The sequence below is a fragment of the Anabas testudineus genome, chromosome 22, assembly GCF_900324465.2.
Source record: "Anabas testudineus chromosome 22, fAnaTes1.2, whole genome shotgun sequence".
NCBI classification, from domain to species: Eukaryota; Metazoa; Chordata; class Actinopteri; order Anabantiformes; family Anabantidae; genus Anabas; species Anabas testudineus.
In genome coordinates this window covers 4,631,326-4,657,626 of record NC_046630.1, presented here as the reverse complement: position 1 = coordinate 4,657,626, position 26,301 = coordinate 4,631,326, and the positions used below count along the sequence as shown (strand labels likewise).

At 40.5% G+C, this 26,301-nt stretch overlaps 3 protein-coding genes across 9 annotated transcripts in view; all 3 read left to right on the top strand.

Annotated features, from left to right (window-relative positions):
* actn1 (actinin, alpha 1) overlaps positions 1 to 9,314 on the top strand; it is a 41,123-nt gene extending 31,809 nt beyond the window's left edge. Inside the window, exons 10-22 of one of the 4 annotated variants that reach the window (XM_026339397.2) lie at positions 580 to 810; positions 1,139 to 1,286; positions 1,429 to 1,579; positions 1,930 to 2,038; positions 2,391 to 2,531; positions 2,682 to 2,864; positions 3,029 to 3,163; positions 3,439 to 3,618; positions 4,555 to 4,701; positions 6,946 to 7,026; positions 7,290 to 7,355; positions 7,656 to 7,814; positions 8,744 to 9,314. In XM_026339397.2, coding sequence (XP_026195182.1) covers positions 580 to 810; positions 1,139 to 1,286; positions 1,429 to 1,579; positions 1,930 to 2,038; positions 2,391 to 2,531; positions 2,682 to 2,864; positions 3,029 to 3,163; positions 3,439 to 3,618; positions 4,555 to 4,701; positions 6,946 to 7,026; positions 7,290 to 7,355; positions 7,656 to 7,814; positions 8,744 to 8,902 — 1,890 coding nt within the window. In that variant the 3' untranslated portion in view covers positions 8,903 to 9,314. The remainder of the gene's footprint in view (positions 1 to 579; positions 811 to 1,138; positions 1,287 to 1,428; positions 1,580 to 1,929; positions 2,039 to 2,390; positions 2,532 to 2,681; positions 2,865 to 3,028; positions 3,164 to 3,438; positions 3,619 to 4,554; positions 4,702 to 6,945; positions 7,027 to 7,289; positions 7,356 to 7,655; positions 7,815 to 8,743) is intronic. The other 3 variants (XM_026339398.2, XM_026339394.2, XM_026339395.1) reach the window with 3 other exon arrangements.
* Positions 9,315 to 10,130: 816 nt separating this feature from the next.
* On the top strand, positions 10,131 to 14,990 carry LOC113148044 (cytochrome c oxidase assembly protein COX16 homolog, mitochondrial). The gene is made up of 5 exons (XM_026339499.1): positions 10,131 to 10,248; positions 10,408 to 10,604; positions 11,459 to 11,536; positions 13,288 to 13,356; positions 14,075 to 14,990. The coding sequence occupies exons 2-5, from the start codon at positions 10,545 to 10,547 to the stop codon at positions 14,186 to 14,188; spliced, it is 321 nt and encodes a 106-aa protein (XP_026195284.1). The 5' UTR covers positions 10,131 to 10,248; positions 10,408 to 10,544; the 3' UTR covers positions 14,189 to 14,990.
* A 6,877-nt stretch (positions 14,991 to 21,867) lies between these two features.
* slc8a3 (solute carrier family 8 member 3) overlaps positions 21,868 to 26,301 on the top strand; it is an 83,729-nt gene continuing 79,295 nt past the window's right edge. For all 4 annotated transcript variants that reach the window (XR_003297412.1, XM_026339387.1, XM_026339385.1 and 1 more), the window contains exon 1: positions 21,868 to 22,416. The gene's annotated coding sequence lies outside the window, so the exon portion shown is untranslated. The remainder of the gene's footprint in view (positions 22,417 to 26,301) is intronic.

The following is a 26,301-nucleotide window of genomic DNA, read 5'->3' as shown; positions in this document are numbered from 1 at the left end:
CAAAAAGGGAAACACTGGAGCTTTGAGGCTTACACATACACATTTCTATGACTATACTTAAGTTTTTTCCACTACATATGGAATTGAAAATAACTCATTATATGGTTTGAAGTAAAGCTAGACTGCTAATTTGACTGAAACAGTGTCACAGATGGCGTCTAACAGAGAACAATGATGCAGACAGGTTTATATGTCAACTGATAAATTGAAAAAACACAATAGATAAAAATGTTGTGAAACGTCATGGTTAATATTATTGTGCAGTGAGCACTGAAAATAGTAAAATGTGTGCTCAGTAAGTGAGACAGTGGTTTGAAAGTAGCAGATTGCAAGAAATTAGTTACAAACCATTACCTAACTAATAATCTTATTCTTTTTTTTTTACATATTAATGACATCCACAAACCTCACTCACTTCCTCCACCATCCATCTCAATTCTTCTTTTACTGGCATGATTCTCCTTTACCTCTCTGACCTTCTTCTTCTCCTTTGACCTTTTCCTCCACTCCTTTCCTCTTATTATCATCCTTCACCACACACACACACTTGCCCACACACCACCCCAATCAACATCTCAGCTGCTGGAGTGGATCCGTCGCACCATCCCCTGGCTGGAGAACCGCTTGCCTGAGAACACCATGCAGGCCATGCAGCAGAAGTTGGAGGACTTCAGGGATTACCGCCGCCTCCACAAGCCACCCAAAGTGCAGGAGAAGTGCCAGCTGGAGATCAACTTCAACACCCTGCAGACCAAGTTGAGGCTCAGCAACCGGCCTGCCTTCATGCCCTCAGAGGGAAAGATGGTCTCGGTAGGTCGCAGCAACTAGAGAAAAGAAAAGTTTAAAAAAACAAATCTCTGTTGTGCAGGCAGAGGGAAACAGCTACTGAAAATCAATCATATTCCTTTTTAAAGAATCCACATGTCAATTAAATGTTGCTGTGTTGAAATGTCGGCATCGCAGCATATACTTCAATAAATAATGTATTATGAGAGCCCAGTAAAACCAGGAAGGGTGTTTTTGTTTCTCTTGTAGAACTGAACATGGTCATTGTCTAATGAACAATGTATGTTAATTTCTGCTCCTCTGTTTTTTGGCAGAAATAAATTCTCAAGTGTTCCTACTTTATGTTAAACAGGACATTAACAATGCGTGGGGAAATCTAGAGGGAGCAGAGAAGGGCTATGAAGAGTGGCTCCTCAATGAAATTCGCAGGCTGGAAAGACTCGACCACCTGGCAGAGAAATTCCGCCAGAAAGCAGCGATCCATGAAGCCTGGACTGATGGTACTGAATGACTGTAAAACATCTAAATGTTAACTAATTAAAATGCAGTATGCCTTTACCTAGCATCAATTGATATTGAACTAGGAACTATCTATTTGACACTATTTTTATCTTTGCTAACTGGCACACTGCGTCCATGCAGGTAAGGAGGACATGCTGCAGAAACGAGACTATGAGACGGCCTCTCTGTCAGAGATCAAGGCTCTGCTGAAGAAGCACGAGGCCTTTGAGAGCGACCTGGCTGCTCATCAGGACCGTGTGGAGCAGATCGCAGCCATCGCACAGGAGTTAAAGTAAGAGACTGCATAACAAGGCGACTAGTATAGATTGATGGTTTGTTGTAAAAACAACAGAGGCGTCGATTATTGTCTCCTTTAATTTTCAGCAGTTCTAGTTTGTGTTGATCATATCCAGAATTCAGAATGCCAAAAAAGTGAAAAAGGAAAGAAACACAGTTCTTGCAAGTGGCTCAAAGAGAGATTTTAAGATCAATTTCCACCACATAAAAAGACAAAGGCAAAAAATGAAGATGATAAACAAAGCTGCAGCTTCATTGTAGTGGATCAAAGGAAGCTGATTTATAACTGCTGTGATGCAGATAATGGTAATTAATCTCTTGTTCCCTCGTCTGTTTGTGCTCCAGCGAGCTGGACTACTATGACTCCCCAAGTGTAAATGCTCGCTGCCAGCGGATCTGTGACCAGTGGGATGCACTGGGAGCTCTGACCCAGAAACGCAGTGAGGCTCTGCAGGTGAGGATTCAGAAAGAGATTCTACAATAAACCCAAGAGAACTGAAAATAAACAATTACTGAAAAGGCAAATCTGTAATTAACCATTTAAAATTCCTCCTGTCCTTTTTGCTGCTGGTTAGAGCAGAAATAATTACACATCAATATGATGTGATGAAAGTGTCTCCCGCCCAGTGAGAAACTTCAGTTTCAGTTTTTGCACTGGCCATGACAATCCTTTAAAGTTTAAAGATTTTATTTGTAAAAACATAAACAAAGCACTTGTGGTTTTTGCAGAGCAACACAAGAAGGTGATTAAAAATGAAGATGAAAACCTGTGAATTAGTGTGATGACTTTTTTTTATGCTCAACAGAGAACTGAGAAGCTGCTTGAAACCATCGACCAACTGTACCTTGAGTTTGCCAAAAGAGCTGCTCCATTCAACAACTGGATGGAGGGCGCCATGGAGGACCTGCAGGACACCTTTATTGTCCACACCATCGAAGAAATCCAGGTAAGCAGAGAGAGAGGGGAGATTATTTAGCCAATAATTTGTATAATTATTCATTTTCCGATGAAGATGAAGAACAAACACTTGGTGTGAAGAAAAGAAGCATAGGAAAGAAATAGATTAGTAACTTTTATGTACTTGTTTGTGTCTCAGGGCTTAAGCACAGCACATGAGCAGTTTAAAGCCACACTGCCAGAGGCAGACAAAGAGCGCCAGGCCATCCTGGGCATCCACAATGAGATTGCCAAGATTGTGCAGACCTATCATGTGAATATGGCCGGCACCAACCCCTACACCACCATCAACCCACAGGAGATTAACACCAAATGGGACAAGGTAATACACTGAAGCATGAATAATTTACTACTTAAATGGGAAGGAAAGTAAAAATAGACACAAACAGGACAAATAGGAGAGATTTTAGAGTCTTTCTCCTTCATTTGTCAAATTAATGTGTATTAACACATTGGGGTTTTCCATCACTTGCCCACCATCTACAGGTCAGGCAGCTGGTGCCTCAGCGCGACCAGGCTTTGATTGAAGAGCACGCCCGGCAGCAGAACAATGAACGTCTGCGTCGACAGTTTGCCAACCAGGCCAACGTTATTGGGCCCTGGATCCAGACCAAGATGGAGGTCAGTGTGAGCAGAGGCAACAGGGAAAAACCATGTTTCAGTTTTTGTTTAGAGCATAAGCTTAAGCTCAGCACTGGTGAATTTAATCACGTACAGCTCCATCACTACATGTGACATTCAGGGATGTCAGGGTAAAAACTGAGCAGCTGATGCAGTTCATTACTCAAAAGTTGACTTTGTAGTATCTGTACTTTCTGCAGCTTTATGTAATGAACATGTAGCATTGTTGTATGACAGGGATGTGTGAGGAGTTGAAACATTGTGCATCTCTGCAGGAAATTGGTCGCATCTCAATTGAGATGCACGGCACCCTGGAGGACCAGCTGACACACCTACGCCAGTATGAGAAGAGCATCGTCAACTACAAGCCAAAGATCGACCAGCTGGAGGGAGACCACCAGCTCATCCAGGAAGCTCTCATCTTTGACAACAAGCACACCAACTACACCATGGAGGTAAAGCCTGGAGAAGAGCTTTGTGCACTGAATGGTCAAATTAATGTTCAAATTATTTACCGTTGGACTGCTTGACTTGCCCTCGCTGGCTCCTGGAAATACTTTATGTTATGTTGCACGGCGCCGTGGTCTGGGATGGTTGTGGTTTGCCACAATGTGCAAAACAATGGGTGGCGGCATGTTTAGACAACCGCAGGAAAGCCTTCACTTTTCTTTACTTACATGGCAGTTTCCAGTCTCCAGTGGACAATTTTAAAGTGCTGGGAAACTATAAAACCCTACATGCTCAGAACATTTTTAAAATAATTCATATGAATTTTATCACAGACACTGCACAAAACAGGCCAATTTTCAAAACTGTTATGTTGCTGTGTGATAATTCGTGTCTTCATTTTTGGTTGGCCAGTTAAAGAATGCACTTTGTGCTATTTAGTGTTTGTCAGTAAATCCCATTAGAAGACCAAAACCAGCAATGAATTATTACGTATTGTCTGTGTGTCTAAAATCTGATATATGTCATTCCTCTGTGCTGCAGGGTTTGATTGGTCTCCAAAACACATTACTGAGTCACTGTTTGGGTGACATGTTTCCCATTACTATGGGCACTGTAGTTTATTTTTAATTAATTATTTTAAAATCATCCCGTGTACATCACAGCCATAGTAAATACTTATTAAATCACTTAATATGTATTAATCCAAGACTGAAAATAGTCCCTAGTAGTTTTTGTAAATTGGTTTAATTATTCCTGATCAATTCTTAAAGCATTAAATCTTCTGTAGGAGTAGGCTTGAAGCTGAGAGGTCAGAAAGAACTGGACTAACTAGTTTGGAATTATCACTAGTTATCATTTTTCATTGAATTAATAATATTAATAATTTTATTTTGATAAAACACTGTGGCCTAGTTGTGTCTCTGTCTCTCTCTCCCCTGCAGCACATCCGCGTGGGCTGGGAGCAGCTGCTCACCACCATCGCTCGCACCATCAATGAAATTGAGAACCAGATCTTGACGCGAGACGCCAAGGGCATCAGCCAGGAACAGCTGAACGAGTTCCGGGCTTCCTTCAACCACTTCGACAGGGTCAGTACTCTCTTTGAGTCACTGTGCAGATACAAAGCAGCAGGCGAGGAGAGGTGTCGTGGGCAATGCACCGCTCATTTACAGTCAGATGTTTGGATTTGGTTTGAGGCATCTAGACATGCTGTAAAGTGAGAGTGGAATAGGAATAAATATGGTTAATGTTAACATTTTGGAAATATGCTTATTCATTTTCTTGCTGAGAGTTAGATGGTTAAATTCCTTTCTCATCTGTATTTGTTAAATAAAAGGCTAAAAGCTGGATACAGTTAACACAGCATAAAGACAGGAAGCCGAGGATAAAGTTAGTCTGGCTCTGTCCATCTGCAGTTTGTATTAAATGTCTAATTAACACATAAAGTCTTGCAAAAACTGGAGATTAAACACAGTCTGAGCTGGTTTATTACTGATGTTTTTAAGTGGTAAACTAAACTAACCATCTAGCTTCATATAAATCATACAGACATGAGAGTGATGTCAGTCTTTTCATCTAACTCTCTGCAAGAAAGTGAATAAGTGTGTTTCCCAAAACGTTAAGTTATTCTTCTAAAGATCAATGTGACCGTTAATGGTGATCATCATGTAAAATCACAAGTTTGTCCTCTGTATATTTAGACTTCATCGACAAAGCAAAGAACTTAAGGTGAGAATACATAGTTTCTGGGCTTTTTTGAGTCTGTTCTCGTCCTGTCATGCTGCCTGAGGTGTGGCTAATGGCAGTCCTTTAACAGGACTCTAACCAGAAATAATGAGTGTGCGGCGTGAACAGTTTGAGTGTGAAATTCATCAGGGTGTGTCGTGACTGAACAGTTTAGTGACTCAATCGTCTTAGAAAGCGCAAAAAGACTTTTTAAGTAACTAGAAAGTTAAATGCAAAGCAATGAGAATGAAACTCAGGTAGCTACAACACATCTTTCCATTGAAGGCTGTTTCTGTCAAACCTTTCTCTTTGTCCTCCTCCTGCCTCCAGAACGTAGTGTTTACACTGGGGTTCATTGTGTCAGGAACAGCACCAATTATGGATGAGTTTTTATTTAGCTCCCTCTCCTCCCTCCGCCTCTTCATCCAAGTGCTCCCTCACTCCGCTATTACCTCATGCATTCTTCCAGAGCTGCCCTATTGGGAATCAATATTCGAGGTGGACTATCGGAGCCCACAGGAAGTCGGCTGTGGACCTGAATTTGTGCCTTTGTTTCATATTTTATTAGGAGTAAGCCTCCTTGCTTCAAAGCCTTTAGTTGGACATTTGATGATAAAGGAAAAGCAGCTGAAGGGTTAAAGCACGTACCACATCACTGCAGTGTGCATATGGTTGCCCCTTCTCTCTGCGATTGTTTAATCTCAACTTGAACTTGTGAAATAGCGACAAAAAACTAAATTAATAATGAAGTTCTCCTCTGATGTGTTGGAAAAATAGAAGTCTGAGCTTGAAGACACTTCAAATCCGAACTTCTAAATCTAATTGTTGAAACTATTACTGTAGTTGATTAAATGAGTAACCAACAGATAATTGGGAATTATTATAAGGAAAAAGTCAAACTATTATTTCATTAAGCAAAATAAAATATAAAATAGCTTCTCTTTTATAATAGTAAAGCACATTTGAGTAGTGGTCAGATCATCTTTGGTTCTGGGAATGGAGCAAGGGACATTTTAGCTATTTGCTGACACAATTGCTAAAATAAGAAAATAGTTAAATTAAGTCATAGTTAAAATAAGCAGTCGCAGCCCAGTCTGTATACAGAATGTACTGTACAATAGATAAATGAATGTGATTGTACATGTATGAAGTGTTTGTGAAGCATTTCACCCTGATGTTTGCCTGTGCAAAAAAGGTAAAGAGATATTTTTGTATCTAAGGAGAGCCTATTTTGTGTTAAGTACATGTGCCATTGACGATATGAATAACCTCACTACAAGTAGTCTGCCTGCCACACTGCACATTAACGCCTCTGAATGCCCTCGCCCAGCATGGCAGCACTGCTGCCACCGTGTGTTCACCTGCCAGAACCTAATGAATATGCACTGTGTTCTCTGTTTTCTATCTCTCGTGCATGGCCCTCTCCCTTCACTCCCCTCACCTCCTTTCCCCTCCCGTGCATGGTGCACTCCCTCCACCAACACCACCTCACCTACCTCCTTGTCCTACCCCCTCCACCACCCTCACCATCACTGACTACGCTGTATGTGTTGCTGCATGGCCTGTGGCCCCGACGCCTCCCCTGGCACTGGCCTCCCACACCCCAGGACCACTCGGGCACTCTGGGCGCAGAGGAGTTCAAGGCCTGCCTGATCAGCCTGGGCTTCGATATCGCCAACGATGCACAGGTACTTAAACGTAGCCGTACCCCCACAGCGAGAGGTTTAACTGGTTTCTCTTTTTTCTTCTTTTGCACCTTCCCCCTCCTTTTATTTCTCTCCTTCCCCCTGTTCCTCTTTTACTGTTTATCCCTCCTTACTGTTGTGATTTCCCACATCGGCTTTCCTCCTAAAATCTACTTTTTTCATCCTTTTATCCTTCTGCTATCCCTGCCACTCCATTTCTATATCTTTCTTCTGCTGGTTTCGTTTGTCCATCGCTGACCTTGTAGAAGAGAACAGGAATCATGGATGCTGAAGACTTCAAAACCTGCCTTATCTCCATGGGTTACAACCTGGTAAAGCCGTGAGCACTCATCAAGCATGAAAACTTTGAAAATAAAAACTTTTGTTTTATTTTATATTTGGATTTAATGTGGTTGATTGTACAGTTAAATTTAAAAATGTATCACAGTTCCCAGCACGTCCTCACAATAATAAAACTATGTTTTAGATTATTATTACTTGTGTAACATGTTGAACAAAATACGCTCTAAAATTATAACTTCGTATGCACAATGTCACTTCCTTTAAGTTGCACTGGGGACAGTCTCGACAACAGTTTCTTGAGCGTCACAGTTGCTCTCTGTTGCCCCCAGGGTGAAAACGAGTTCTCCCGCATCATGACCGTAGTGGATCCCAACAGGATGGGCATCGTCACCTTCCAGGCCTTCATCGACTTCATGTCCCGCGAGGCGGCCGACACAGACACTGCCGACCAAGTCATGGCCTCCTTCAAAGTTTTGGCAGGGGATAAGGTAAAGTTTCATCAAAGAAGAGTAGATAGACAGATATAGAAGATGGAGAGTAGACACCCCCTTGTAGAAATGCATGCATATGTCAAAAAAGTGAATATTTAATATACTTTTAGGGTAGCAAAGATATGAAAAGTAAAACTGACTCGCATGACTATATGCAAGAATCAAACCCACCAAAACTGTCACCTAACTCTACTATTCCCCTCAGCTTTGCAGAGATTGTTACTATACTTCAGGCCCTTGTTTTGGTTTTAAGGTCTGCACCTTTACTGTTCACTCATAGGGTTGTTGTCAGGTGAATATAGTGATTTTAGCAGGTTAAGAGTAACATATTTCCCTCAGGAGTTGCACAGGAGCTTGGCACAGAATACATTTTGGCCAAACATTCATCAAGTGGACACAAACTTGCTTGATTATAAAACCAGAAATTTCATGAAGTGACTTCTGTCCTTTAAAACTACATAAAGGACAGAAAGACACTTGGCTGGTGGTACGGTGTGTGCCATGTGAACATCTTGTTTGAACATCCCCAGACAAATATCTGGCACTTTTGAGCTTTCTAGATGTTTGACTTTCTTTACCAGTGACTCATTTATTCCAGCTCTCAGCATTTCCACAATTGGTTCAACTATTCAAGCCACACAGCAAAGTCAACAGTCAGCTGAAAGCTGCTTTGAGCTGCTGACTGGGTGTTGATTGTCGGTGTCACTGGCAGTAATAACTAATTTACATCTCATTTAACTGTAAATAATAAGTCAATAAAGTTAATAAGTATAATTAGTATTCATATATCCACCTTTATGTACACAGTTCAGCTCAAAGTCCTTAAAAAGTAAAAAATAAATTAAAAACAAGCCGCTTAACCTATTGTTTATTCACAGCTGCTATTTTAACAATAAATGTTTGTCTGGTTTTGTCATCCTCGATAGAATTACATTTTAGCTGATGAGTTACGTCGGGAGCTGCCTCCAGATCAGGCAGAATACTGCATCGCCCGCATGGCCCCCTACACTGGCCCGGACGGCGTGCCCGGAGCCCTCGACTATATGTCTTTCTCTACCGCTCTGTACGGAGAGAGCGACCTCTGAACACTGCGTCAGTCGTTCTGACTCTGGACCACCAGCCTACCTGTTCTGATCACGGCCACGTCCTCCGACTGCCCTGTCACCACACTCCTGTCCTACTACGCTCCTTTTTTGTATGTCTCTGGCCTTATCTTTTTGTTTATCCTCTGTCTCCTCCTCCCACCAGCCTCTTCACCACTCCCTCACACTCTGTCTCCGTTGTATTTGCTTCCCACGCAATGCAGCAGCTCTCCAAGTTTACAAAGAGGGAGAGAGAAAAATGTTTGTTTCTGTTTTTTATTTTCTTGTTGTCATTGTTTTTCTTCATTAAATGAATAAAATTAACATATTTTATTATACTGAACAAAAAAAGGTATTTTTCTTCACTTGATTGAAAATAAGAGACAAAAATTGTAATAAAGGAAAATTGCTATACTTTCTCTTCTTATTCTGTGTGCTGCAGGGATCACTTATGTCTTATAATGATATTTATGTTAGAAAGAAGCAAATGCCTTAATCATTATATCAGGTGACACATAAAGTTAGGTATTACCTGCATCATGACATAGCAGCAACTAGAATTGACCATTGATTCAGTTACTAATCTGCAAGACTGATTAATATAATTATCAGATAAACATGATAATAATGCAGATGTTGTTCCTTTAATTCAAATGTTTTCAATTTAGTGGTTGTGTTAACCAGTACATTTGTAATTAAGAGTACAATTGTGTATAAAAACACCTGTAGTCAAACTCTCATCACATAATTTTCATAATTTACAGCGCCAGACATAAAGTATCAAGGTTTTAGGGCTTTGACCTGGAAAACCCCTGTTGATCACTGGACACCTGCAACAGGATGCATAGAAATTAAGGTCAGAGATCCTCAAACACAAAAACAAATATAAAACTGAGATATTTTTAGATGTGAATATATGTAATACAACTCTCCATATTAAAGAAAACAGTTCACCTATACATTGAACTTACATACAGCTTATACAACTGACTCCTTAATGTTTAATGAAGAACATCAGTAAAATCTTTACAACCTAATTGGCTCTGGGGGTGAATGGCCAGTTGCCCACTTACCTGGTAGGTAACAAAATGTTGGTCCAACACATGCCCACACTTTCCTGATAGAAGATGTAATTGAACCTAATAAGTGGAAACACCTGTGGGGTCTTTGGGATGGAGCGTGGACAGAAAACAGCTGCTGAAGTGAAATGGTAGGAAATGTTGAAAATCTTGAGTGTCATTTGAAATGGTCACCATTAGACTAAAGTGTAGGTGTTTGTTGTAAAACATGCAAAGACAACAAGGTGGAAATTGATGGATGTAACTATGAGAGACTGCAACAAAGTGTAGGTAGGTATAATGAAGAACTGTTGTTATTGTAGGAAAAACTACCAATAAACTGATTAACACATAAAGAAAGTAGCAGAAAGAGAGAGGCTTGACACCAAGTCAACTAATAATGTCCTAAGTTTCTCTCGTAACAAACAAAAAATACAACTTCTTTCATAGGAAACACAGCGGAACATATTGTTGGTAACATCGCAACGCTCCGGACACTTTAGCGCGTCGGACTCATACAGGAAACGCGTCCCAGTTGATTTGACCTGCTCCTGTTTGGGAAAATGGACAGAAACTGTTGAACAATCATGATTAACTTAAAAGCGTTACAGAGAAACAAAAGTGTGAGATATGGAGTCCCCATGCTCGTAAGTAGCTTTTTAAATAATCCTTTTAACATAAATCTTAACGACAGATAAGCAGTAATGAGCATGTTAGCTAACACTTTAGCTTGCAAGTTAGCAGCTTCATTAGTCATAACGAGTTATTTTATCAGTTTAAGTTCTGTAATGTCAGTCAGGTTGTGTGTGATCAGCTATTTTTCTCCTTTTCATTGTCATTTCTAATGTCTAAAATGGTGATTCAGTTCTTGTTCCATATTTTTTTAGATTTAGGTTTGAGCATTGCACTTGAACTACATTAAATGAAGGACAAGCTGGTGAAAGGTTGTAACTTTAGGTTAAATGACTATGAATAACTATGAAATGAATAGTTTTAACCGAGTTTAATAAGCCGTGTGATTTTTAAACATTTGATGGGCCTCATCATTATCTGTTACTATTAATTGTGGTGAGAAAATACAATTTAGCCCATAATTCGCAGTTGCATATCTTAATTTCTCACTGTAAACAGAACAGCACAGAGATTTGTCTGGTAATCTGTGCTTGCCTGAAGGTTTCATAGATTTGTTTATAACTGTCTGTTTTACACTCAACTTGAAGTGATGCTGTCTAATGTAAAGCTGCAACAACCAAGAACCATTTTCAGATGACCATATCACTAGTACTTAAGCAAAATGACAATGTTCCTATTATGTCCCATGTGATGGAAAATGTTTTTTCATGATAATTTAGTGACATTTTTCATATTTTTTTTTAAAATTCCTTTTTAGTACATTCATCAAACATTATTACAAAATTGGAGATTTCAATCATTTTAAATTAACTTAATTAACTTTACTAACTAATCAACTTAAATAACCACAGCTATTTTGATATTTCAGTTGCTGATAGTGGGAGGTTCCTTTGGCCTGCGAGAGTTCACACAAATCCGATATGATGCCCAGAAGATCAAAAGAAAGGTTTGTAATAAATTACTGAAGTGTTACACGTCCTGTCAAGGGTTGCTTGAATGCTTAAATGTGAAATTAAATGTGATATCAGAGCTGTCATTCTACATATTGGGTACCTAAAGGGTCAGTGTAGTGGTTTGTGTACAGTACTCTGTAGCTAGTGTGCCAGTACTCCTCCCAGTGGTTATAATGGTAATTGTAATTGCAACTAGGTGTGCCGGGTTCTTCCAAACATGCAGCAAAGATGGTCATCATAGAGACATCTCTACATTTTTTTCATTGACTATTGGAAAAACACAGTTCAGTGTGGCACATTTTGTTTTAAGGCATTTGAATCAGATACTTTATTTGTCCATTTCAGAAAAACACTGCAGTTCCATGTCAGTGACAGGCTTTTATTACCTGTTGAGAGTTGGTACAAAAGCAAGAAGTGAGAGTAAACTGTACTAATTCCTTAAATGACAGACCTAATTCATTAAAGTGACAGAAGATCAGCCCTTTATTAGAAGTCATTACAATCTGATGAGCTGGCTGCGAGGGCAAGTGGCTGTTTTGTGCCATTTTACTGTGACAAACACTGATGCATGTCACCTGGGTGGGAGCCAGATGGCAGGGACATTTTTTCTTATTACTGTCCACGTGAGGCGGCACTAGACTGAGGATGACATCGTGCCCCTGGCTCCTGTGCAGCTGCCCACACTACTTTCTCTCTCCTGACAGGGCCTGTGGATTCAGATTCAGATTTGCTCAGTGTGTGTGTGCACATGTAATTTAATGCATGGAATGTCTAAACAGTTATCAAAATGTGCATGATTAGAACCACTCTTCCAGTTCGTAAAAAGTTATCAGCAGAGTCTCTCTCTTTTTTTTGTTCTAATATTTGCACATTTAAATGATTAAAACCACTATAAGAGAGTAAGTCACTGTGTGATTCAATTAGCATTTACTCTTCAATGATTTAATTTAGCCAAAGGCAGAGATCAACTTCAAGGCCTTTTCTCTATCCTGTCCAGGTTCTGTAAGGTTTTTCTCACCTCCGAACGCCCCCCATTTCTTTGAGGTTCAGGCTAAAGCTAATAATGCCTCCACACTAGGTATCGTACTAATTAGTTAGGGTGGTAATTCCCTGCCCTGAAAGCTGCAAAAAATATTTTATATATTATTTATTCTTTGTAGTAATGTAGGTCTAATTAAAAATCAATCATGGAACTATGAAGCTCATCAGTCAGCCTAGTAACTGCAGCATTATTGCCATGAAATATTAGAACTCATTAAAAGTAATGATTTAGAATGGGGATTTATTTCAGTCCAGTTTTTTTTGCAGAATCCATTTGAATTGCAGAACTCGAATAGCTCCATTGGACTCAACCCTCTCTCCCACCACCCTCTGACAAACAATTTCTTTCATTTTAGCTACTGAAGTATTGCCAAATCAAACAGAATAACTTGCAGTGTAAAAACAGTAAATTGAATCCTCCCAGTGGGATTTACTTGGACATTGGCAAGGAAACATCTTCTGTGTTTTTCTTCTTCCACACAAGGTTTGAATTGAAAGCTGCTTCACCTCTTCTGCAGATGCCATTATTTATACTTAAAAGAAATAATACAATAAGAAAAACTGGAGATGCCAGCTGAAGGGCTTCTCAGTCAAGACACCCATTGACATCTTGGCATTTCTTCTGTTCCTGTCCTTGATTTGTTTTTTGTTTTCAAAACAAAGCCAGAAAGCTCCATCTTACATTTCTTTGTCTCACTTTCAGCTGGATCCTTCACTTGAGGCAAAAGTGAACGTTGAGAGTCAGTCGACCATGCTGGTGGATGAGTATGAGGTAAGGGAAGAATCGCTGGAGACCTTGACAGGTTAAAATAGATGAAAGAAAGTAACTGGTGTGTCTGCAGGGAAGTGGCGCTGTTTAACGATGTGTACTTTTTATGTACTACACCTAATTGAATATTGTCTACAACCAGTTCTGTTGATCATTAGCAAACTAAGGAATGCTGGTCTGTCAGTACCTATATTCCTTAGCCATATGCTTAATACTGTAAGCAGGTAGACATTTTAACATTAGCACTGAGCACTTAATGCTGCTGCTTCGAACGTAACCCTGCTTTAATTACATAAAAGTGCTTTTTGGCCCCTGCTTTGTAAAACTGCACAATCCTTTTTCTCCCAAATAAGAGGTTGAAGCCAATATGAAATTGTCTGGAAAAGCATATTTAATCCTCAATGTTTTTACTTTCCTGACGTTTTTTAATTAAGTGGAAAAAATTACTTTTCTGCGTGTTGCATTTTTGGAGTGTTTTGGAAGTATTGGATTGCTGCTTAATGCAACACACGGTCATATTTCCACATCTGGCTGTTTCAAAGTACTTTTCAGTTGAGGAAAACTGACAAAAGAATCCTAAACTGACTTAGAAATGTTTTGTGTTACGTTTTCATGCAGACCTTTTTTGCACGCTCTTGACAGTTGAGTTTTATTATTATGCTGAAGTAAAAACTTGTCTCATTTTTGTATTTTTTTTCTTTTTTTCTTTTTCTCTTTGCAGAAAATGAAAGAGTTTAATTTGGACAACTGGAAGAACATTCGGGGTCCTCGTCCCTGGGAGGACTCCAGAGAGTATCAGGAGCAACAGAGATCCAGGCAGAACTTAAAAGACTGAGGCTCAGGGACATCAGGTGGCAGACAGCAGACAGCATGCGCACTGCAGCAGGGACAGATCAGACAACAATGTGTCTGTCGCAAAGACCCAATTATCCCAGATGCAGCTACTGTAAGGCGCAGGCTCATCTTGTGTGGTCTGGGCTTGTGTTGGTCTTTAAACTTTGGAGATGTGCAATGTTAAGGTCGCTGACTAATGGTGATAGAAATGATGCCACAGGCTTATTTCAAATATTCACACAGCTTTCTTTGTTAAAGTATGCATTTATTGTTTGCTTTATGCTTTTGAGTATACAGCAGTCACGTTTGGGAATGTCCTTCATTGATCAGGAGTTTGTAATAAAAATCAACCAATAGGTGGCACTTTTGTGTTCTGTTGCGCCAAAGCATCCACACAGAAATCAAGGAGGGAAATGCAAAGCAGTATGTGATTTCCATGTCTCTGTAAATTATTATTGATCCAGATTGTTACTTTTACTTTCATTTCATTTTTGACAAAAGCTTGTAGATGTTCTGAGTCTCTGTTTACAACTGTATCACATTGATTTACCAGTTGAAAGTATAAAAGCATAAATAACAGTGGAGCCCAGCCTTTCCTCAGGCTTTATATCTCGACATTAATCTGTTTCTCTGACAGTTATTACTTTGCACTGCGGTGGATTTATTCCGTTTATAATGAAAATAGTATTACCTTTTTGCTTTTTTTTTAATCCTACAAAACAGAACATAATTTTAGCTGTATGCCGCAATGTTTTCAGATTGGTATGTTTAGGTAATGTTAGGAGAATCACAGATGAAGTATGTACCGCCTCGCCTCATTCAGGCTGTGAAATAGGATGTGATGAATATTGTTATGGAAGTATGTATGAAAATGGCCTGGGTTGCATTTTGTGTGTGTGTGTGTGTGTGTGTGTGTGTGTGTGTATATATATATGTTCATGATGTGATGTTTGAGTCCTCTTAATAGGCTATTTTTCTCAGGCACAGATATTTATAGAACACAACGTATGCAATGATTTTTGTTTTCTCATGCACAGGTTGTACAAAATGATTCTTGTTTAGAGTGAGGCTCAGGCAGAGCTACCATGAAGAAGTAATCGCCTCTAATCCACCAAACAGTTCTGAATAGCAAAGCAGAGCAATCGAGCAATTAGTCACAGGATTAGCAGATCACATCAAGGTTTTCTTTTCAGGGTGTTTGTTGATAAAAGAACTGTCTTTTGTTTCTGAAGAGGCCTCTCTAAATTTAGAGTAGCCACGTGTGTGTACATCAGTAATCTTAGGAGGGAATCATACTCTTATTATGGATGCTCCACAGGCGGCCCCTGGGCTGTTTCTGATTAGATATACACTGTTTGAAAATCAAAACCACAGTGAGGATGCTGCTATCTGTGGGAAAGAACAAATATTGAGTTTGATGGTAGTCGATGAGTAAGTCTGTAGTACAGAAGTTGAAGCTTCTCCTGTAAGGTTAGCTGCAGAGAAGACGGTTTAACATCTACTACATTTTAAATATGCTATAAATAAAGAGCCTGTGCTCAAAAATAATGACTGAACACCTGATCCAGGCAGTCAGCAGTGCGTAGGGTAGGGATAGACTGAAGGGAGGACTGAGTTTGGAAACCACTGGAATAAGCAAGGGTGTACTGTGATGGCCTTTTTCACATATTGCACATGCTTGTTGAGTGAATCTTATGGGAAATCTAATGAAATGCAGCCATTGTTAATGTAACAGTAAGTCAACAAGTCTCTTTTCATTGACTCATTGATAAATTGGACTATTGGTGCTCTAGTTCTTTGCACTGTTCAGTACAAAGAACAGTAAGCTCTTCATGCATTTTGTTAACTTGTAGTTTGTTAAGTAATTAAGTGAAGTTATATGAAAAAACTCAAAATGCAGAATATTAGCACTCAAATTTGTTTTTAAAGCTACAATACACAGCTTAAGCTAGGACTCTGTGCCTCGCTTCATGTACTTTAACTACATAAAGAAAATAAAATTACTGAAATAAAAAATAATCCAAAACAAGCACAAACAAAATTCTATGATTGGTTAAAAATGTAAAAGATGTTAAAAAAACATTTTCTTATTATTATTACTATTGGTATTAGTATTAATGCAGTAACATGAAATCTGCATTTTAAAATCTGCAAACTAACTAAAGTTACCAAAAAAAAGGATCATGTTTCATGAAAGCGACAGGTTCAAAGGAGAGTTTGTGAATGAGTGAAACACAAAATGATTTGTGTTTTCAGTGTTAAAAGTGCAGAGGAAACCTTCATTACGAAACTATAAAATGAACCACTTTGCAAAATGGTAAGAATAGAATATAAGAAAAGAATATAGAACTGTTTTATGATGATTTGAATGAACTGGCATGTTACTAAAGCAGTTTTTAACACGGAGATCTCTGTTCTGCAGACAAAACTGTGTAAAATAAGCTTAGATGGTTGTGCTTTCAAGTAAATAATCCACTTCTTGTAAACCGTAAAGCCCTTAAATGCACGTCATGTGGTATTTATTTAGCTGTATGTTTGGGTTTGATTGGTGAATCATCTGTGACTGTGCAAAGCTGCGCTGGCTCACTGCGTTCATAAAACCTACTTGAAGTGAGGTAAAGGAAAGTGCTGAAGCAACAGATGCAGTCCAGCACATTATGTTTTAGTTATGGAGCTACAGCACAGGTGTCATGAGAGGGCAAAGTGGGTCAGATCTGAATGCCATGTTACTGCAAGTGAGCCGACAGGATGCACAATGAGTTGTAGTCTAATTAAAAAAAAGCCCTCTGAGTGCTGTTTAATTTTTTATTTGAATATGCAAGAAAATGTAATTAAATATTAATGTGTGAGGCTATAAAAGAGAAATCAAATTCAATATTTACCAAGTCCTTTGATGAGCAACAAAATAAATAAGTGTGAGATGTGGCTGCAAATCTGTGACTACAGGGTCTCTGACAAACAAAGTAATTCTATCATCCTCCAGGGACCCATCAGCTCTGTGGACCTCTTATTAGTCAGGTTAATCCCCTAATCTACAGCATTGTTGTTTTTTCATGAATGAAACCCAACTGACTGCTGCCAACTAATCTCAACCCTGAAGAACCCGTCAGTGTTCAGTCTTTTTGGGCCTTGATAAATGAAAGAGAAAAGAATCCTCCTTCTCAAACACTCGCAGATGATTCATAACCACGGGTACGATGTGACAAGAAGAGATTCTTCTCAAAGATTAGAGACATGATCACAAAATGTGAAGATTTCCTGGTGAATCCTCAATCAAAGCTGACAGCCAAACTCTTACCTCTGTTGTTTAGAGATTTCAGAAAAAGACAATATTACTTTCTAAATGTTGGACAGTCAATTTTATAGTAAGTGAGAAGAGGATTTAGAGAAGACTGATGAAGTCTGTTCCATGTTTTATTGCTCATTATATGGTCATTGAAGGGCCACTCTTTTTATAAAGTGTCCTTTTCTGATTAGTCCTTAGTTTGAAAAAGAAAAGGAACAGATTTCAACTTTAGTTTCATCAGTCCACTAAACATTTTCACAGTAGCACAGTGGAGTGATAAGAGAACTTCAAGCATGTTGTGATGTGTTTTTAATGGAGAGCTTCCTCGGTCCTTTCCTTCATCACCTTTTCAGGTTACCAAGTAATGCAAAACAACAAGCTGTCAATCCATTGATGAGTTAAATCAAACATGCAAAAATTCAAGTAAGTAAAAAAAAAAGGAGGTGAACCATTTGACAGAGCAATAACCTCAAGCTAGTGTTTCCTGCAGCTGTGGATTAGACCTGCTCAACGCTAAGGAGGAAATTTAGACCATTCAGGCCAATTTGAAGCAGTTCTGTGAGAAAGAGGCGTCTAAAGTTCCTCCTGAGCTAAATTTATATTTAGTCATTTGGCTTTTATCAAAGTATGGTACAAGGTACAAGCCAAGCAAAATATCGAAGTCAAGCAGAACTAAATATGACATTCTTTATAATATAATAAGCACAACAAGCGTTTTCATCTTCATTTTTAGAATTTTCATTAGTTGCCTGGCATTTTACTTAAGGATTAATGCAAAAATAATTAAGCTTTTAATTAATAATGAGAAGTATTTATAGGTGCGCCCTCAGTTTGTTTGTGTGTTTGTAACAGTCCTGTGTCCAAGACAGTGAAACAAATCCACTGAAGTCATGGTCAGCGAAAGCTCCGACCATCACTGCCCCACAGAATCAAACAACAAAAAACCTCTTCAGTGTGGAGGGAGGGAGCAGAGTGAGCGGGGATATTCTCCCTTTCTTCCTCTCTCTCGTTTAATTTCTATAAATAGACAGACGCTTGGCAGCTGAGGGGTAGTCCACGCAGAACAAATGCACCCCCTGGCTGTTTCACTTCATTCCCCACATAATGAGCCAGACGAAACGCACACAGATCGCCGCCGTCACTTCCACTCTCCCCAGGACCGAGGCAGGGGCCACACGTTGCCATAGAGATGTACATATAGCTGTCGGACAGAGGGGGCCCGGGCAGCGTCAGCTGAGACCGTGAGACGGGCTCAGATCATCTCCACTCATCCTGTCTCATCCTGTCTTCTCTCCATCCATTACATTTCATTCCCTTCATCCCTTCCTGCTTTCTTTTATTCAGCACCATAAGGACAGAGGAGTAGATGAGTGTGGAGTCCAGTGTCCTACAATCGTCTTCTGTGCGTGTACTGTAATGGAGACAGTGTGGGCATCCCTCTCTCAGCCATCTTCCTCTGTAAATATATTCCAGACCAGTGAACCACTGAATGCTCAGCTCCAGTAGCTGCAGCTGCAGAAGTGGCACTCTCCATAGACGACTACACTAAATGTGGACACATACAGTACTTTTTGAAAATCATTATTAGTGGAGCTGAAACTACAAAACAGCGTGGATGCATAGTGCAGCGCCCTGTATTATGTGCATTGTATTCAGTATATTTATTTATGCACTGTAGATGATTTATTAGTGCAGAGGAGTGAAGTGAATAGCCAGCTCTTCTTCATAATATAATTGTATTTACTATATGTACCAACGCATGAAGGTGATGCATGCATGCCTTAAAATGAAGTAATATGTATTTGTGAGTCCTCTTCATAGTTCATACCCGCAGTATGGACAATGTGTGTCCTCAAAGGGGTCACGCATTCAGATTTATAAGTTGAAAATTATAGTGATTTGCATATAAAGTTTATTAAATATCTGCAGACATGAGGCAACAGGAGCCTGAAGAGGAAAAAGTTGCACATGCTCAACATGCTCAACATGCTCACATTAGCTTTGTTGCGAAGCTGTCTGTAATCAGGACAAACTGTCTTTACAATCTTGCCGTATTGTCATTTAAGTCAACAGATGTATCCCACGCCTCTTTTTAAACTGATTCCTCAAGGGTCTTAGGGCGTTGCCCTGTGTTTGACCCCCACCATCACACCACCCTTCGTGTCGCCACTTTCACTGGTGACAGGAAATGGCCCTGCAGCATTGACATCTTGAGATCCTGATGCGAGGTGACTCTTTACCTTTCTCATTTCACAACTTCACTATTCATTACTGACTGTTGTAAGTGTGCGTTGCCCGGGGGTGATGTCAGTGATAACTCCGCTGACGCCCCCTTCCTCCCTCCTCTTTCTCTCACCAGCCAGGCCCGCTGTGTCATTGGTTGACTGTTTTTGTTTTGTTTTTTTCCACTGAGGTTGTTGCAACTCAAGCCTACAAATTATCAGCATGTGCAGAGTGCCGAGCACAGCACGGATAAAGAGAGAGAGAGGGAGAGGAAATACAAATCACAAAGTGCAACTGCAGCAGGATTCTCTTGTGCGGCGCTGTATCGTCCCCTGCTCCAGAATCTTTGCTGCTTCTGCTGCATGCCAGACGTTTTAATGAAACTGATTCACTGTCAAGGGTTCTGAGGAAAAAACAGTAATGAAAGGATAGAGGAAGTTGCTCTACCTCCACAGAATCAATGTAACCAGTCAGTTTCATGGCTGTGGCCATCAAACCTCCTGCCCTTGTAAATGTTGCTCTTCTCAGTGGGGAGCACAAGGAAGCCCGGTGTGTTGATTACAAGTATAATCCATTAATCATCACTGAATGCATGGAGGATTTTGATGAGTGAGGCAGGAGCAGGCATTGAATTCCAATTGGACTATGCATGCCGGTTGCAGGTACACAAAAAGAGCATGCATATCAATCTGTCCAGTGTGTTTTATGCCTCCACCCTTTTTGCTGCAGATAAGAAAACTTCATTAAAGTACCCAACCAAACTCCCCATACTAATTACGGCATTACACAGACAGGAGTGGGGGATGGCAGATGGGAGTGGTGTTAGTGTCTGACCAGATTGGCTCGTCATAACCCCCCCGTCCATTTGGGAAGGGATTGTTTTTGAATTTCAGATTTGACTTTAACAAGGATGGAAATGTGAACAGGCTAATATAATTCTGTAGCACAGTGCCAGACTATATCATTAAAATTGGATCCAACGGATTTTTCCTGCTTTGCATATAAGCTCCATCCCACTAGAGAGCGAGAGAGACTGCGTATAGGAGGACTGCTTCGAGTCGCTCCATGTTGCCTCTTAGTTAGTGATAATTCATTATTGATTAATTGCTAATTAATTTAAAGACTTTTAAATACTTGTATTAATTTTGCATATAGTTTTGGCTCGCCTTGGGACATGTGGGACTTTTTCACAGGGCTTCAGGCCTGTATGATGCTGTAATTAGAGCTAGTGGCAGTGTCAACATCCTCCTGCTTTGCTCCCGTCTCTGGAGCTTTGTCTGTCTCGTCAGCAGTGGTTATGGGTGATTGTGCTGCATCAAGGACTGTGTGCCCAGTGAAGCTCATTATCTGCTGGCTAGTAATGCATCTACAGGGAATGTAATCATTGGGTTGTGCAATACAACTGCAAGAAGGGGCACAGAGAGACACATGATGTGCCTGAACTCTGGGAACCCTATGCAGGATTTGATTATTATTATTAATTTTAATATTTTGGGAAATGTGAAGATCAGTTCCACTCATTCTGAAAGACGAATTCAACAGAACAGAGATCATCTAAAATAAAAATTATATTAAGACCTTTGATTAAGCATAATTCCTCACGTATTTTTAAATGTGTTGTACACGCTTGTATTAAATGAGCATGTGCACACAAACACACACACACACACACACACACACACACACACACACACACACACACACACACACACACACACAGGTAAATATCAAGTGATACCTGCATTATTTTTTACTCCTCACACTCCCCCTCCCTCCCTCCCATTGTTGTCATGCTGGGTTGAGTGCCTGGATGATATTCATGGTTTGTGTTGCAGGTTTCTTTTCTCAGCTGATGATGACGTAGTTGCGCGCCTAACCGAGCCTGTGCGTGCGTGCGTGTGTGTGCGTGTGTGTGTGACTTTTAGAAATGGGGGGCGGAGGTCTGTAGCGCGCAACCATTTCACACCTCTGTGGCGTGAGAGGAGTCCTAATATTAACAACAATAATCCGAGGAGGACAGTTCTCTTGGAGGAAGCTCATCTCATCTCCATCGTGGCCATTCCAACGGTGCGCAAAGTCCAGCCGGCGTGCGCTAATTTCAAAAGCGGAAAGCAGCTGAGCGCGTTTCTAAGATTAGACTGGTTAATATTGATTGCGTTGTGGCACTTGTGTGGAGAAGACGCCCGGCAAACAGGAGCTTTCCGGCAGAGCCTACCTACCGGAGCGACATCATAGATTTCCTGCGCTATCGCAGCGGAGAGAGGAGGAGGAGGAGAGCGCTGATTCACGGCTTGCAGGAGGAGGGAGAGCCGTGCGGACTTGGCTCAGAAGAACCGTGTCTACCGAGGGTGCAACCTTAAAATACCGACCGCCCCCTCCTCCTCCTCCTCCCTCGTCATTGACAGCTTTGCGACCCGGTCAATCCGTCAGACAGGGAGGATCTGGGGAGGAGGGCGATAAGGCAGGAGAGGACGAGAGGCGATCACCTCTGCCCGGTTTGATCCAATCGCCGATACCGAGCAGGCTGAGGAGCTGCCTCTTCATACATGAGGACGACAGCGCTGCTTCACCGGGGGTTTTTGTTCCGTGGAGCACGTTTGACTCCACAGATCCCAACAGCGAGATTATTTTGAGACTGTTGGCAGCGTCCACAATAATAAAGGGGGCGGACAGGAGCTATTTCGCAGTCTCCACTGAAACTCCCCGGAATACAAATCCAGGTAGGTTTGAATGAATAACACACGATATTACATAATGTGTGTAATGAGTTTAGGAGCAACTGGCATATAGGCTGCCATCAGTGGCGAACCAGCAGGCTCTGTAATTGAATATGTGACAGATTACATCCACCACATATTTAGTCAGGATCCGTGCAGCTGCAGATCTACAGCCTACAGTCGACAACCTGAACTGATGGGAGCTGGATGAGCTTCGTCAATCCGGAGTGCCTCGTTGTGTTCAGGCTGCACCCTGCCTATCTTCTCCCATTGCTCCTCATTATTGTGCAGATATGATCCTTTGCAACAGACTGAAATGGATTCGTGATTCTGTCTAATGGGTGTGCCATTAAAATAATTGGCGTCTGTCAACGCAAGTAGCGGTTTCAGGTCGTAAATGCCCGTCGATCCCATCCTACTGCTGATTGGCTGAACACCTGGGTTTTCAGTTTATTTTAATATATGACACTTGAGCTTTCAGTGTGCCTTCTCTTGAATGCATGCGCGACTGTTCCTGATGTCTTGGAGGCGTTGGATGTTCATTTCACATAAGAAACTATCGAGGTGTCCACACGCGCAGGCCCGTATGCGTCCTTTAAGTTAAAGTAGGGGCCTATGGGTGCTCGAGCAGGGATTCCCTCTCCAGGTAGCTCTGACATCCATAGTGAGAGAAACGGCCTTATGATGATTAATCAGCAACAGCTGAGGCTCTCCGTGTGTCTGCTGACTCCATGTTTACGCGCATCTCAAGTAGCCTCCTTAAACAAGATCCCCGTCCCAAAATAGAGAGAGGGAAATGGATCTGTGAGCAGAGCAGCCGCGACTGTCTCCGCATCAGTCAGGAAATATAGATGCCTGGGCAGGTTGGCCCCTTAAAGATGCACTGAATCAGACGTTAATACTGAAACCCACTACCTTACAGGTGTAAGTCGTGTAGGGGGAGAATAGGATGGTGCTGCAACCAGGCTGATTTTATATATTAATATAAATCATACCACAGTATTTACATTTAAGACTAAACATGTTCAAATTGAAACTGTCTAAAATACATTTTGGAAGCTGGAACTGGAAGCTTACACGTGGTAACACAGTTGATTCATTTCTTTGCTAGAAAGTCGTAATTTGTCTAAAGGTTATTAGATATTCCTTCCTCATAGGATGAAAACGCCTTAAGAACTTGGAGCCTTAAAGGAATTAAGGCAGTTTGAGCCACAGTGGAGGCTGTTATCCCCTGGTGGTGGTCTGAATGTAGCTTCAGGATAACAACATTCACACATACAGAATCCCACGAACAACGTGTAAACCTCTTCATTAAGTTATATTGCTCAATTTTATTGGCTGCATACAAAAAGCCTATAATTACTAAACAAGTAAAATCAATATGGTCATAGGGCCACTAATATTGGATTTTTGTAATTAACATTTGTAGAATTTTACACGTCTGATTGTTCATCATCTTCACCAAAATGACATTTTTCTAAAAACGCTATCATCCACTTCACCTATCGTCTACTAAAGTATGAGATAATTGATTTCAGCCACAACTGGCTGGAGAAGTTAATGTTGGAGTCAGCTGGAATATGTTAAAGCTGCACGAGTTTCACCCTTAATTTAGATATGTCACTAGCAATATGGCTCTGAAGTTCCTGTGCAGTTTTCCAGTCAAACTTTTTTTTTCAGCAGACACTTTTTCAGTCTAGTTGCTGAGCAGTTGTGATTTAAACTTCAGTGACAGTCGAGCCCTAAATTCACAATGCACAATGCAAAATGTAGTCCTTAAAACAGTAATTTGTATGCAAATTATTTTGTGTAGCTGCTACAGTAATTTAGGGGTCATGGTTCTAATGGTGATACACATAATGAAATGCAATGGTTCTCTTTCCAGCGCCTAACAGCGCCCCGTGCATTCTGTGTTGAGAGAGAAAATCAATCTTTTAAATATAAAATTGTTGTGAGGTCACACACCTGAACAGTTTGAGTGTTTTAATGGAATCGTTTTAATGAGCTTTACATTACTGCCTAAGATTATATGGTGTAGTTATTATGGGGTTTCTCTATGAATTAATCAATCAATCCCATTTTTGTAATGTTATACTTTAAATAACCTTAATGATGCCTTCAGGGTGGACATAGATTAAGTTTATAGACTGTTAATGTATAGTGTTTTAAATGTGGGCGTTTAACCAGTCTAATGAAAGACAATATGGAGTTGCATTAAAAAAAGAAAAAGTTGCACACTCTAACATTTCATTGAACCGCCTTTAGCTTTGATTACAGCACAGATTCACCGTGGCATCGTTTCAATTAGCTTCTGCAATGTCACAATATCTATTCTCGTCCAGAGCTGCATTAACAGTACGTCCCAAAGATTCTCAATGGGGTTCAAGTCTGGACTCTGTGGTGGCCAATCCATGTGTGAAAATGATGCGTCATTCTCCCTGAACCACTCTTTCACAATTTGAGCCCAATGAATCCTGGCATTGTCATCTTGGAATATGTGCGTGACATCAGGGGAAAAAATATCCATCGATGGAATAACCTGGTCATTCAGTATATTCAGGTAGTCAGCTGATCTCATTCTTTGGGCACAGAATGTTGCTGGATCAGGTGTGTTCAGTCACGAAGATGGAAGATACCAGTTCACTTTGTCGTCCCCCTACTGAGATGGTACCTTCCAGCCACTGATTCACTGACCGAACACACCTGATCCAGGTAATCAGATCAGGTCAGATTGTTAGGTGTTAAATCCACATCCATTAAATTAGGGGGTCTACCTCTAAAATGTAAGTAGTAGCGTTAGCTAGCACTTGAAAAAATTAATGAAGCGTATCCAGGAAATTGCTTCTCTTGATCTAGAATGTGCCATATGTGATGGCTATTTCTGTTAATAAAAGATTCACAGTCATAAGAAATGTCTTCCTGGGTTTATTCAGATGTTTGCAACCAGACTCGGTACCATCAACATCGAACTGCTTCAGGTGAAGAGCAGCTTCTCCTATCGCTCAGTAGTTTTACACGTGAGTTAGACCACAGTTTTTGTTTAGGAAGCATTCTCTTAACATACTTTCCACACTTCTTGACACCTTTCAGAACCCCTGGACGTAGTCTTTGTCTTCTAAATATGGTAATGAGCACTGGGACATTCATATGAGAACCAAAAGGTCACACACTCAGGTCCTTGGTACATAAAATCATACTCAAATAAATGCACTGTTGCGTTTTGGAAATTCACAGGTCTTGCTTCAGTAATTTGCAATTTAAGATCTGATCACAATGCAGTGAGAATCAAGATAATGAGAATAATCAATAATCAGTGTCAGGTGTAAATGCAAAGGCCTGTAGATGCGCTGTCAATATGCAGATCATGTACATACACAGATACAGATCACATGTTAACTCAGGGTGTCAATGTGACCCTTAGGTCACTCTGAGCCGTCTAGTGCTACTTCGATTTTGAACCTGTCTCATTCGGGTACCCTGACTCTATGGACGACCCTTCCAAATGTTTGCTGTTGCACATCAGTGTCATATAAACTTAATTTAATTGATCACGTATTTACTATTACCCTTTGACCAGAATGTAGTCTTTTTAGGTTCTGAGTAGTTTTACTGAAGGATGTGTGGGTAGCAGCGTTACACTAATACAATATTCAATAAATTCAATTTTACATGCACAAGGAATAAAGTTGTCCCATACAGTGTGTTCTAAATATTTACAAGTACTATTTAGAACTATGGAAGCGATAGTGTTTATCGTCTCATGCATCGTTTGCGAGACATTGGGCAGCGTCATGGTGAAGTGGTTAGCTCATAGCTAGAAGGATTATAACCAGGCCAGCTGGTGGAGGTGTGTGGAGTTTTAATGTTTTCCCTATGACTGCATGAATT